Here is a 13,352-nt window from a genome sequence, read left to right as displayed (position 1 = left end):
TGAAGGTCATCTAGAATCTATCTTTATTATTTTACAGAAGAAACAAAAAAGCCCAGAGAGCTTACATGGTACTTGCCTAAGGCTACACAATAGAAAATGTCAGAGCTGGAATTTGAACACAAGTCCCCTTGATTCCAAAACTGAAACAGGCTACCTCCTATGTTTTGCCATGTGTTTCTCATTTCAGAATCTTAGAGAATCTAGTTGATGCTATGGTGGGAAAATATGATACAGAATTTTACAGTCACTAATAACATATTTCATTTCACCATTTATGGTATACATTTTTAACATGGTTACTTGGGACTTTAACTTGATTGAGAGTTGACACTATAGTTGACTTTTATTGTACAAAAATATAGTCTACAAATATGAAAATTATAATCAGAGAAAGTATGTCTGAGATTAATTTAGCATGGGAAGATTCCATGTTCTAAAATCCGTGTTTTTAAAAAAAAAAAAAAAAAAGGCCTAAAAGAGGTTCAGAGTGGCAGTTACTTTTCTGACTGGAATCTTTCTCTCTAAAGAATATTCATATCTTGATTTTAGCTACTTATTAGTGATACCTAGGCCAAGTTAGTTTTCATTGGGCCCCTGAAAAGTATGGGAGTTGGACTTGATGATAATCCAGGGTTCCTTCCAGTTCTAAGTCCTAATATTTATATCTGAATTGTAAATCCATCTTATGCCAAGGAGTTTCTTATTTATTTAAGTAGGTAAATAGATGGTTGATGGGTGGAAAGGTGGATAAGTATGGGGGAAGGTTTTGCTCAGGCTGGAATGCAATGGTCATTCACAGATCCAGTTTCTATACTGAACACTGAAGCTTTACCCTTTCCCCTTTTCCAATCAGTCCTGGTCCCTCTCTAGGCAGCCTGGTGGTTTCCATTCCCAGGACCTTTCAGCATTGGTGTTGGGACTTAGTGTGGATAACTAATTGGCTTTAGTCCTTCTGTAATTCTTAGCTGAACTCAAGCCATCCACCAGCCTAAGACCTTCCCAGAAGTACAGGATATAGGCATGTCTCACCACATTCAGCTATGACTGTTTATATATAGAGTGATTGTACCTTAAAATTTTAAGGAGATTTGGAGTTTATCCTATCTGATCCTCTTATCCACTATAAGAATCTTCTTTTCAAAATCAGCTAAATGGACATAAAACCTCTGCTCAAATGGTTCCAGTATGGAATTCGTCACCTAGCTAGGAAGTTCAATCCATTTTTAGAGATAACTAGTTGTTAAAAAATTCTTTTTCATACCATGTTTTCAGAATAAAATTGAAATCTCAAAGGACTTTTTGGCTGTTCTGTGGAGGATGGATTGGCTAGAAAGAGATTGGAAGAAAACAATCCATTTATGAGACTCATATCTTTTAAACATATTGAAATGCAAATTATCTTCATCTAGTAAATAGTTTATTGAATAGAATAAGGCATATCCACAACAATGAATTTTTATAGCCTCTAACATTTATTAATTCTGTATTTTAGGTACTGTAATGAAAAAGATAAAATATCACATAGTCCTTGCCCTGTACTATATGGGATATGGCATGTATATAGATAACTTTAGTCCAAAGTAGAGTGTGAATGGGGGAAAGGAAAGATACAAACAAAATGCTTAAGGAAAACTCTAGGAAGAGAATACCTTCTACTTGTGGGGTGAAGCCTTTGCTTCACAGAGAAAGCAGAGACTGCTAATGGAAGTCTTCCCAAAATAACCCATTTTATATTTAGATAACTAATGATTGCCAGGAAGGTTTCTCTTGATGGCAAATCTAAATCTATATTTCTAGCATTTTCACCTGTTGCTTTTAGAATTCTCCTTTGGGACCAGGTGGAACGTGTTTAATCCTTCCTCTCAATGATATGATTGCAAATAGTTGCAAATGATGCAAACATTTAAAGCAGTTATTGTATCCCATTCTCACCACTAAATATTCTCTCCAAATTAAAACTCTTTTAGTTGATCATCATTTCAAGCCTTCTACCATCCTAGAATTCCACCCCTAGATACAAGGAGATTGTTTATGTTGAGCTTAGTACCCCAGATGTAATCTGCCAATAACAGAAGAGTACAACAAGGTTCTTGCTTTCCTCAGATAGAACCTTCTGCTTCTCAATAAAGCCTAGAATTGCATTAGAAGTCTTTTGGGAGGATGGAGTGTGGAGAAAGGGAGACTGCCCATACCAAGCTAAATATTGAGTCTGTTGTTTAATATAGTTTTCACATCTTTTTCACAGGAATTATTACTATTTGCCTATGCCTCCTCCATTCTTTTCTTAGGAAGTTGTGTTTGTTTTTTTTAAAAACAGGTACAGGATTTTGCCTTTATCTGTATTAAATTTCATTTTATTAGACTTTGACAGATGTTTTGAACAGTATGAACACATTTATATTATTGAATCCTTATTTCCTCATGTGTGTTAGCTATTCTATTCAGTACCATATTTAAGGAGGCAGAGTTTTCTATGGATGAAGAATAATTAGATGAGAGGTGATTAGGATGGTGAGAGCCCTCTAAACCATAATGTGTTGTTTAAAAAAAGAAAAAGGACTAAAGATCTCAAATGCAATACGTTAAAAACTCCTATCTTTGCTCCTACAAATATTCCCACTCCACTTCACTATTTTTGGTAAGTGTGTTATCATCCTTCCAGTTACCTAGATTCACAACCTTGGAGTCATCCATAACACTTCCCTCTTTCTGATCCTCTGTATCTATTTGGTTGCCAACGACTGATAATTCTTTCTTCCATCATGCATTCATCACTCTTACCTAAACTATCATAGTAGCCTCCTAGAGGGATTTCTTGCTTCCACGTTCTTCCTTATTCAATCAGTCCATCCTCCATACAAAGTCAAAATAATCATCTTTAAGCACAGTCAGCTAATTTTTTAAAAAACATCCATTGTTTGGGCATCTAAGTGGCACAGTGGATAGAGCACCAGCCCTGAAATCAGGAGGACCTGAGTTCAAATTTGGTCTCAGACACTTAACACTTTCTAGCTGTGTGACCCCTGGGCTAAGTGCTGGCATTTGACCATAACATTCCCTTACTTAAAAACCTTACAAAAGCCTAAATTTGTCCTCTAAAGTTCTTCACAGATTGACTCCAAATTACCTTTCCAGACTTAATTATTGACATTATTCCCTTTCACATATTTTCAATTCTAGCCCAATTTGCCTACTTGGTTTTATCACTTGCACCTGTGACATTGTTTATGCTGTTCACTGTGCCTTGAATAAATCATCAAATGATTGAAAAGTTATTTATTAAATATTTACTGTACATACTGTATCGAATTCTGGGATACAAGGGAAAAAACAGTTCTTCCCCTCAAAGTTTTTATTCTATAGAAGACAACACTAAATGGGAGCTGGGGAATGTGGAATGAGGTTGAGAGTTAAAGTATATATAGCAGCATCATTTGGAAGTGATGGCCTGGAAGTGATATGGAGGCTTGATTCTAGGCAAGGTAAGGCAAAAATTTACCTATTAGAGCCCAGGGTTTTGAAGCACGGTCCAGGGGGAAGCTATTGAAAGGATATGCAAAACACAGAAGACTTGGATTGGATATGACATGGAAAGCTCTTTCATATTCACTATTTAGAATACTTCCCTTCCTTTAGTGTTCTTCTCAGGTGCCACTTTATACAGAAGGCCTTTTCTGATCTCTCTTGCTATTTGTGTTTTTTCTCCTTAAATTATATGTATCTGTTCAAGTGATGTATTTTCCTAGTACACCTTTATACTGAGTATTAAATGTCTGTTGAATTAAATTCAACATAAGCAAGAAGAGGTTTACAGATAATGGCAGGTAGATGTAGACCCAGTCCCAAGGTGAAATGGGATGTCTAGGAATTTAGTTTGTTCTCCTTCCCTAAAAATCTTTTGGAAAAGACTGGATGATTCCTTTTAGTGATACTGTGGGATGCTTAGTGTAGTTACATACACAATTTGACCTATATAGCTAAATAATTACTATTTATTTAGCATTTTAAAATTTGGAAGGCATTTCACTTCCCAAAGATTTAAACTTTAAATAACTTAAAAACACAATAAGATTTTTCAGCCACTGTGTATTTTCTCATATGGCCTCACAAACTACCCTGAGCAATGTTATCCCCATTTTACAAAAGTTCCTCATGACAGCTATTTAAGGTGAGTCATGGCAATATTATCCCTAGAAAAAGATGGGGAACTAGTAAAATGTAAGCCCCTGGAAGATAAGGGACTGCTTTGTTTTGATTTCCAGCTTGCATAAAGTAAATACTTAGAGGTTAATTAAGTCTTGCCAAGATTCACACCTGGATCCTCTCTTATTACACCATTCTACCTAGTTGAAGCTATATGAGTAAATAAGTTTTCTAAAGAGAACTTAAAATAGACTAGCTAGCTTGGGGTTTCTAGTTATCTTATATATGATAAGTGATAATTAAGCAAATGAAATATTCAGAAATAAATTTGTAATCATAAATTTGTTGTCCAACAACAATAACAAAATTCAGTTCTGCACATATATATTGTACCTAGGATATACTATAAGATATTTAATATGTATGGGAATGCCTGCCATCTAGGGGAGGGAGTGGAGGGAAGGAGGGGAAAAATTTGGAACAGAAGGGAGTACAAGGGATAATGTTGTAAAAAAAAAAAAATACCTATGAATATGTACTGTCAAAGAAAATTTTATAATTATAAAAATTAATAAAAATTTAAAAAAAAAAAATAAATTTGTTGTCACAATTTGGGAGCTGATTGAGTTTTAGCTTCCTATAGTCCAAACTTCAACTAATTCTTAATTTTTCATTTCTCTGGTAAATTCCTTTACTCTACATTGTGAATTAATTATAATATGTTTTTGTTTTTTGGCAACCATTCATTTCTTCTGCTGGCCTACTTGCTGTTCCTAAGTTTTTGGACAGTAAAAAAACTGGGCATGATTCCAAGAGTTCTAGGAAGGTCTAGACCTTTTTGTTTCATTAAACTTTTGTTTGTCTTCAGTTAGTTATCTCTAATTCAAGAGAGTCCCTAATCAGGAACAGGACATTAATAATGAGTCACCATGCCCTGAGTAGAATTTTATTTTTAATGTTGCAAAGAAAAGAGATCTTCTACCATAGCAACCAAGCAATCAATCTACCAATCAGGAGCAGCATAATACATTCTCCCCAAACTAAATTATCCAAATTTGACTATCATCAGTATATGTCATTCATAGTATACTAAACTGTCATCTGCTCTTAACCAAATTTCTGTATCTTGCTTTATTTCTCATTAAAATAACTATACCTTTCCGTATAGAACTCTCCCCTCCTCCCCCAATCTGTTCTACTTATTTAAAATTCCTTTTTTGCTAGTGTGATATTCAAACATTATTCTGGAATAACTCAGAGAAGTGAGAAATAGAGGATAGAGTGATCTTTCTAAACTAGAACCTTTGTGCTAGATACACAAATGCAAGATGGGGGAAAATTATATAAATACATAGTATATCTAAAATAGGTCTTGCATCTTCCTGGAGTACAGATTCAATATGTCAGCAGTGCCTTTTGTCAATCAAGAAAACTCATTAGAGTTAAAGCTAAATTAAGAACAGGATTAAGTCTAGGAAGGAGGAAGTGATAGTTTTGCTTTACCACCACACTGGTCAGACTGATCTGAAGTATTGTATTTCATTTAAGGAACTATATCTTGGGAAGAACCAGTAGTAAGCTGGGAAGCATCCTTGTTAATAGCATTTATGCCAAATGAAGATCAATTAAAGGAACTAGGGATATTGAGCTTAGAAAAGACAAAGATTCTTGGGAGACATATCTGTTTTTAAGTCTAACAAGGACTGACCTTAGTCTGAGCTCAGGTAGATGTAGGAGCTATAAATGGAAGTTGGTGGAATAGGTACAAAAAGCAAATTTAGGCCTTAATGTAAGGGAAAACCTTATAGTTGGGGTGATTCAGAAGTAGAATCAGCTTCCTCCAGAAGTAATGTATCATCCTCACTGGAGGTCTTAAAGCAAAGACTGTATAACCATTTTATACATATGTGGTAAAGGGAATATTTTGGGGGTATGATTTGAATTAAATGGTCCCTGAAGTTCTATGATTCTGAATTGAGATTTAGAAAATGCTCATTTATCTAATTTCCTTTGTTATGATACATATTTCTAAAATGTACATAAAGAGTCGCTTACTAGCTCCTGGGACTAAGAATAATTTTTTATTTTCAGATGCACTAAAACAGTGAGCAAGGGTTATGAGTTTTAGTTGGACTAGCAATAGAATTATAGAATAATATCTTTAGGACTGGAAGAAAACTTGGAGGTTATATACTGCAATTGGGTTCAGGAAAATCAGAGATCAAATCCTGCCTCAGATATTTACTTACTGTGACCTTGGCAAATTATTTAGTCTCTTTCAGTAAAATTGGAATGATAATAGTAGCATCTACTTATAGGATTGTGAGAATCAAAAGAGGTATTGTATCTCAGACATCACTTTACAAACCTTAAAGAACTGTGTAAACACTATATATTGAGTACCACTGTCACCTTCATATTACAGGTGAGGAAACTGAGGTTCAGAAGGATGAAGCAACCTCCTGAGGGAGTAAGTGGCAGATTTGAGATCTGAATCTAGTCCTCTGTCTTTAAATCCAGTTTAGATTTAGATTCAGATGTTTCCATTAGAAAAAAAAGAATAGAGATCGCAAGATCAATTCCAGACTCAACTGATTAGGATGGTGGAAGGGGAAAACAGTATAGGAATAGAGACATAAAAGTGTAGTTCACATAAGCTAGAGTCCTATTGGTAGGGAAAATGATGAGTGATGAGTCCCAGTTCAGTGATTTGGAATCTGGAGATGGGCAGATCCATTTGACCTGATTTCCTTTGGCAGAATTTCTTAAGGATTAAAAAAAATTCATCTAAATCATCAGAGCTCTCCAGGAAAGTGGAGTAGGTTTCCCGCAAAACTGAGCTCATATCCCACCTCCTGAAGAGAAGGCCTTTCCAAACCTACAGTAGTTGTTAGAGTCTAATCTAACTTATCACGTACCCTGTAAGTCTAATCTGTTCCTAGTTATTTACACATTGTCTCCCCACCTACTTGAGGGAAAGAACCATTTTGTCTTAATTTGCATCACTAGCGCTTGGCTCACTGTGCATGGTACATAGTAAATGCTTAATAAATGTTTGTTGACTAGTTGTTCCAGCAGAGGTTAGATATAGTAGGAATTCCTTCAGATTCTTGTTGGATTAATTTATTCTTGTGGCCTCTTCCAACCCTAAGATCTCTGATTTATGTTTTGTATCTGCCTTGCTGACCAGGTATCAGCTTAATTTAGAGTAGTTCTTTAACCAAGGAATATTTAAGATGAGCCACCTGAAATCCTCCAGCACTTCATCACCCTGGAGGTAATCCTGGGTTTATAAAGGTAGTAGAACTCTCTGGAAAATCAAAGAGAAAGCTTTTTCGTATCAGCCTGGTAATTGATGTGTATGGTTCAAGGGGCAAGTCAGAAGAGGGCCCGAACGGGGCTGGCTGCAGGATGATAGAATATCTAGACCAGAGAACCTCTCAAAGACCATCTGCCAGTGTGAAAAGAGGCAGAAACTACTAGAACATAACACGAACTTCTATATTGTTCCTTTACTGCTCTGAAGTATCACACTGAAAACTCAAAAACTATCTCTGATTTTAGGGATTTGGGAGATAAAAATAAAATGCTCTCATTCCAGGGAGGAATTCCAGTTACATCCTCAGCATTGTTTTATGGCCCATGTTTTGCTCCCTCCTGATCCCTAATTGCTGTTCTTTTGAAGCTTTCTGTCATTATGTTGCTTCTCCACAAAGCAAGTACTTGGTTTGTGATGCTTTTTGTTTGTTTGTTTGAGTTTGTGTCTAAATCTTGAATAAATTCTTTGATTCCTCCATCTAAAAATTTGGGTAGACACAAAATTTGACATGAGGTCTAATATACTGTACCCTTTTTTCTGGGGCTTTTCTTTTCCACCAGTGTCTTAAGTAAGAAACTTTAGATCCAATAGAACTTTCCAAAAAGAAAGACTTTATTCTTTTTTTGACTATATTACACTGATTACTTGGAAAGAAGTTAGTATAGGGTATTTTCATTCAGGCTCTTGTTTGCCTTCCATTGACAGTTGTATTTTTCCAATACAGACCAAATTCACTTCATTATGACTTAACTTGCTGTTTAGCCCTTTAAGTTTTTCAAAGTATCATTTATATATATTATTTCATTTGATTCTCAAAACGGTCCTGTGAGGTAGATACTATAAACATGATAACCCATATGATACCCAATATTACCCCATTTTACAAATGTGAAAAGTTATACTAGTTCACTCTTTTGTAATTGTTAGAGATAAGCTTTTACTCTCTCCTGACTTTAGATGCAGCGTTCTTTCCGTAATACTATGTTAAATTGCTCATCTTTAGAAAGTGTAGAAAATTTAGGTGATTTGGCTGGTGTGTTTCATGTGTAACAATATCTTCCTCACCCCCCCCCCAAAAAAAAAAACCACTGCAGTATATGTATCATTATTCACTTTTTATAGAAGAGAAAATGGTTTCAGAAAGATTAAGTGATTTGCTCAGAGTAATAGCCATTGAGTGCCAGAACTGGGATATAAAAGACCTTCCCACTATATTATGACTGGGACAGTCGAATAACACTCTCTTCATGTATCTTTTGGGGGGAAAGGAAGAGAGTGAGTAAACTTCAGTACATTTAAGGTTTATATGCTTAGTTCCCTTCATCTTAGGAGCCTCTATATTTGTAGAGGTTGCTTGATGATAACAATATTTAAGTTATTCACTAAAGTAAGAGAAAATTGTGTGGCTCTGCTTTTTGTTATCTTTGATACTGATACTAATTTCATTCTAATAAACCTAATTTATCATCATCATCATTAATTTAGGTTATAACAATAAGCATGTCTTTCAGTATATCAAAAGGGATTTTGAAATTAGAAAAGTTGTTAAGTAAAATAAAGGATAAAAAGCACATTATAAAATATTGTTTTTAAAATAAAATTAATCATTAGGAAAGGCATAAATTCTTATTTTGTTTGCTTGATGTAACGAATGAGTAGCAGGGTCATCATGACTTTTCTCTCTCAGCATACATAGGCTCAACTTAGTTTTATGAATTGTTTTATATGTGAAACTTTTTTTTAATAGAATAATTTTTCAGCTGCAGCAAATAAAGAGCCAACAATGAATTCCTTCTATATTGCAGGGCCCCTTCCTGATGGATGGGAACAAGCCATGACCCAGGATGGAGAAATTTACTACATAAACCATAAGAACAAGACCACCTCTTGGCTAGACCCAAGGCTTGACCCTCGTTTTGGTAAAGGTTCATCTCAGACAAATGTTTTAGAATATTTCTTGTTACTCTTTCTCTGTGTGCATGTGTTTAAATGTAAATGACATTAAAAATTAATATCATTAGAAAAATCTGCAGAACCCACCCTACTTTTTTAAGTACTATTTTTTCCCACATTTTTGTCATTTTAAATTTTGGAATCTTGGAAGTCCAGATTAGTTATTTAGCCAAACTTTTAGTTTGCCAGGCATCCCAGAGTTAACCGACCCAAGACATTGCTCATCACAAATCTTTGTGAGACATAATGACCTTATTTAAAGGTCTTTTCAAATAATAATAATAATAATAATAATCAGGCTGTCAAGCAACATTTGAAACCTGCGTACCAGCTGCTAATTTCAGCTCTCTTCTGTGATGTAATCAACATATTCTTATGCCTCACTTCTACTGACATGGCTTCCAATTCATGTCAACTCTAACCCTGTGCTTTAAATGAAATATCAACCAGTCATCTTGGAAGAGGGTGAATGAGTGTAATATTGACTTCATAAACAATCTATCATCTCTCCCTCTTCTCTTTCCCTCTTTCCCTCTCTCCCTTTCTCTCTTCCCCTTTTCCCCTTCCCCTCCTCTTTCTCCCCATTACTTTCTACCTTCTTTTCCCCTCCCTTCCTCCTCCTCCTCCTCCTAGTTCCTCCCCAACCACAATAAAATAAATTAATTTTCTTGATTACCACATCCTCTTCCTACCTCAAATCAACTTTCCGTCCCCCAATATGTATGTTTTGATAATGGTGTATGAGTTTGCTCTTAGTTTATTATTCTGATAATTCACTACTTTCAGTCTCTTTAGTTGGATTTCTGAGGTATTTTTCCAGAGCTATGGAAAAATGAGTATAAAAAGGAGCAGATCATTGTGGTTTTGAAGCTTTCGTCTTGGACTCAGTGCAGCTAAATGAAAACAGTGTGCAGATCACTGAGTAGGTTAGGCTGAGGGGATAAAAAAATCTTTGAAGCTTTACAGGGGTTGACCTAACAACAACTGGCAGGGCCCTTACGAGAAAGAGGCATTAACTCTGTGAATGCCATCTAAATACAGCCCTGGAAAAACTTAGGTCTGCTTAGTTAAAATAACTAGGCTATCCAAAGCATTACTAATCTCATGTGACTGTGTGGGTACCTTTTGCCAAAAGGGGAAGGAGAACGATTGCCCTTAGGTGAAACAGAGAGGAGGCTCAACTGATTGACCAGTCTGGTAGACAGGTTGAACCCACTATTCAAGTCAAGGCAAAGGTGGAGCACACTCCAAGGCTGGCAGCTTTGACAGATATATGGTTTAGCTTAAACACTTGTCTTTTGAGCTGCAGACCTGTTTATATGTTGTAAAGGTAATGCAGTAAGTACTTTCCAACTTTGAATTCTGTTTATTACATGAATAAGGCCTTGTGGTTGAAACTAAGAAACTATGAGAGGTAATGTAGTGACTAGAGAGATATCAGCTCTATTTCTCTAAATCATCCTAGGGAAAAAAAAATAGACTCAGCTTTTCCATGTCTTAAAACAACAACAAAACCAGTCATGTTACATTTTTTCAATTTAGGCATTTGTCAAGTAGAGTGAGAATAAAATCTGAGCTAAGCAGCAAAGGTCATGAATTAGAACAAAACAATTCATTTTTGAGCAATGATTTCAACTTCGGGAGTGGGATGAAATAGCTTGCTGTGATTATTGTAAAGTTCCATTAACAATTAACATAGCCTTTCCTTCTTTAAAAGTAAATGAGCTCTCTGACTCTTGTCCCTCATCAAATAGGTCCCTCATCCCCAGGCAACAAAAACCGAACTTCACAACTAGAAATGTCCTGAGATTCAGCTTCTCCACTGTCTAAAGTTTCCCTTTTTGGGCCCACTGTGTATGGGATACACATCCCAGACAGGCTTGACAACATGCCAAGGCTTTTTATTTTGTGGCCCGACTTTTAATCTGTTCCAGACCTTCTCAGTCAGAGAGCTCAAGTGTAACTGGAGGGGGTGGGGAGGGAGGGGTAAAATAGAAAAAAAGCATGTGGGTTTCTCTGATCTAGAGTGACAGCAAATAGAGACAAGCTGCTAGCTGCTGTTGAATTTGAAGGAGTTTTCCTTGAAATATGGAATTGTACATATTGTATCGTGGGTTATATTTTATTATTTCTGCCAAGGAAATATAAAGAGTTCTTTTCCCTTCCTTCTGGCCCACTCTTTTTTTGACCTTTTGAGTCACTCTAACATAAGTGGTACATTTGTGCTTACAGTGTTAGTGAGGTAATTTTACCTATTTTTCCAAAACATCTATGTTAAAATAGTTATTGTTTATCAGCTGTGATTTGAATAAAGTAGACCTGTAACTTTGGAGTATGAAACAGAGCATATGTATAGAGGTTGCTCTGTTTTGTTATATGTGGGCTTCTCATTTGTTGCCCATCTCCTTTTTCTATTTCTATTATTTGTAATTCTCTGTTGTAGAGCATTCAAAGAGTCATTTACAATGATTTCAAAGTCTTAATGAAACATGTAAGTTGTCCTATAAGTTTCATTTTAAAGAAATTATAATTTTTATAACAACCCTACTAGGAAGGTGCTATTAACATATCCCCCATTTTACAGTTGAGATAACTGAAGGAAACAGCACTTAAGTGACTTATCTAGAATCACATAGCTACTAAGCGAGGGTAGGTTTGAATTCAGGATTTTGTGATTCCAGACCCAAATCTCTATCCACTGAGAGATGCTGTGTTTCATATCTAGTAGTCTTCTACCTCTTCAAACAGAGTTTTTCTCTTTAAGGATAAGATTGTTTCAACATGTTAATATTAAGATTCTTTTTTTTTTATTATTAATATTGTAATTTTGGTGTATATTGTTTCCTGATTCAGTTTATTATATTGATAAGCAACTCTTGTTTCCAGATTTATTTTATTTTATTTTTTGCTACTATAAAAAGTACTTACTGTGAATATTTTAGTGTATAGGGGACCTTCTGATGGTATCTACCTATAAGTAAGATTCCTGTGTCAAAAGATAATGGACATTGTAGACACTTTCTTAGCATAAATTGCTAAGTATACCTATCAGCAGATTTCAGCAAAGGTTGAACCAAAAGCTCACCTTTCTCTTCATTGATGTATCACCTTTTTAAAAATTCCTGTTTCTTTTTAAAGAAAAATCCAAATAAGTGAGTATTACATCAATATAATTGTAGCACCTATTATTTGTTTTATTTCTATGAGAGACATGCTTTGCCTAAAACTGCTAATCATCCCATGGTTCTCTTGAAAGAATTTATTGGGAATTTTGCAACACTTTAAATACTGTTGTGAATCCAGGGTATAGTGCAGCTTTTATTTTTTTTAGGAGATAAAACTATGTGATGAACTGTGAGAATAGTGCAAAATATCAAAACTCCTATATGTTATCAATTCCAAGGTGGTTCTTTTCTCTAATGATTTTTGCATTATCAAGATAACCCCAAATCTAGATAGACATTTTCTTACGCAATTTGAAGATTTTGGTTTATTGTTTTTTTAAACTCTACCACGTGTTTGAATAATTCTCTAGTAAAAGAAAATGCTAATGAAAGCACAAACATTATAGGTTTTTTCAGAATGGTCTAAAGGCCTGTGCCAAAATACTGACAATTAATGAATGGTTCATATATGAAAAGTTATTGTTCCTGTTTTTTAATGTAAAGGAATGAATTAATATTGTTAGTGTTAATGTTAGTGATGTGTATACCAAGAGGTTAAAAATAGGTACATTTGTATTAAACAAAATAATACACTGGAGCCACAGCTTCAAGGGAGGAAAGAACCTCATGCCTCTTAAAAAGTTGCTTTGAACTGTTATTTTCAAGAGACTTGGGCTAGGATCTAATTCCTAAGGAGTTAATGAACATTGCCATCTGGGTTTGGGAGAAGAGTGCTCTGTAAATGTAGACTTTGAGTCTTTTATACAAACTGA

At 35.1% G+C, this 13,352-nt stretch overlaps 1 protein-coding gene across 12 annotated transcripts in view; it reads left to right on the top strand.

The window, feature by feature from the left end:
• Window positions 1–13,352, top strand: part of YAP1 (Yes1 associated transcriptional regulator) — a 141,395-nt gene that overhangs the window by 87,556 nt on the left and 40,487 nt on the right. For 4 of the 12 annotated variants that reach the window (XM_074304420.1, XM_074304416.1, XM_074304422.1 and 1 more), the window contains exon 4: window positions 9,268–9,387. The exons of 4 other annotated variants lie outside the window; for them this stretch is intronic. In XM_074304420.1, coding sequence (XP_074160521.1) covers window positions 9,268–9,387 — 120 coding nt within the window. The remainder of the gene's footprint in view (window positions 1–9,267; window positions 9,388–13,352) is intronic. 4 more of the 12 variants (XM_074304421.1, XM_074304417.1, XM_074304424.1 and 1 more) reach the window with 1 other exon arrangement.

This window comes from Sminthopsis crassicaudata, chromosome 3 (assembly GCF_048593235.1).
Source record: "Sminthopsis crassicaudata isolate SCR6 chromosome 3, ASM4859323v1, whole genome shotgun sequence".
Taxonomy (NCBI): Eukaryota; Metazoa; Chordata; class Mammalia; order Dasyuromorphia; family Dasyuridae; genus Sminthopsis; species Sminthopsis crassicaudata.
The sequence above is the reverse complement of the archived record's forward strand: the minus strand, read 5'-3'. Positions and strand labels throughout refer to the sequence as shown.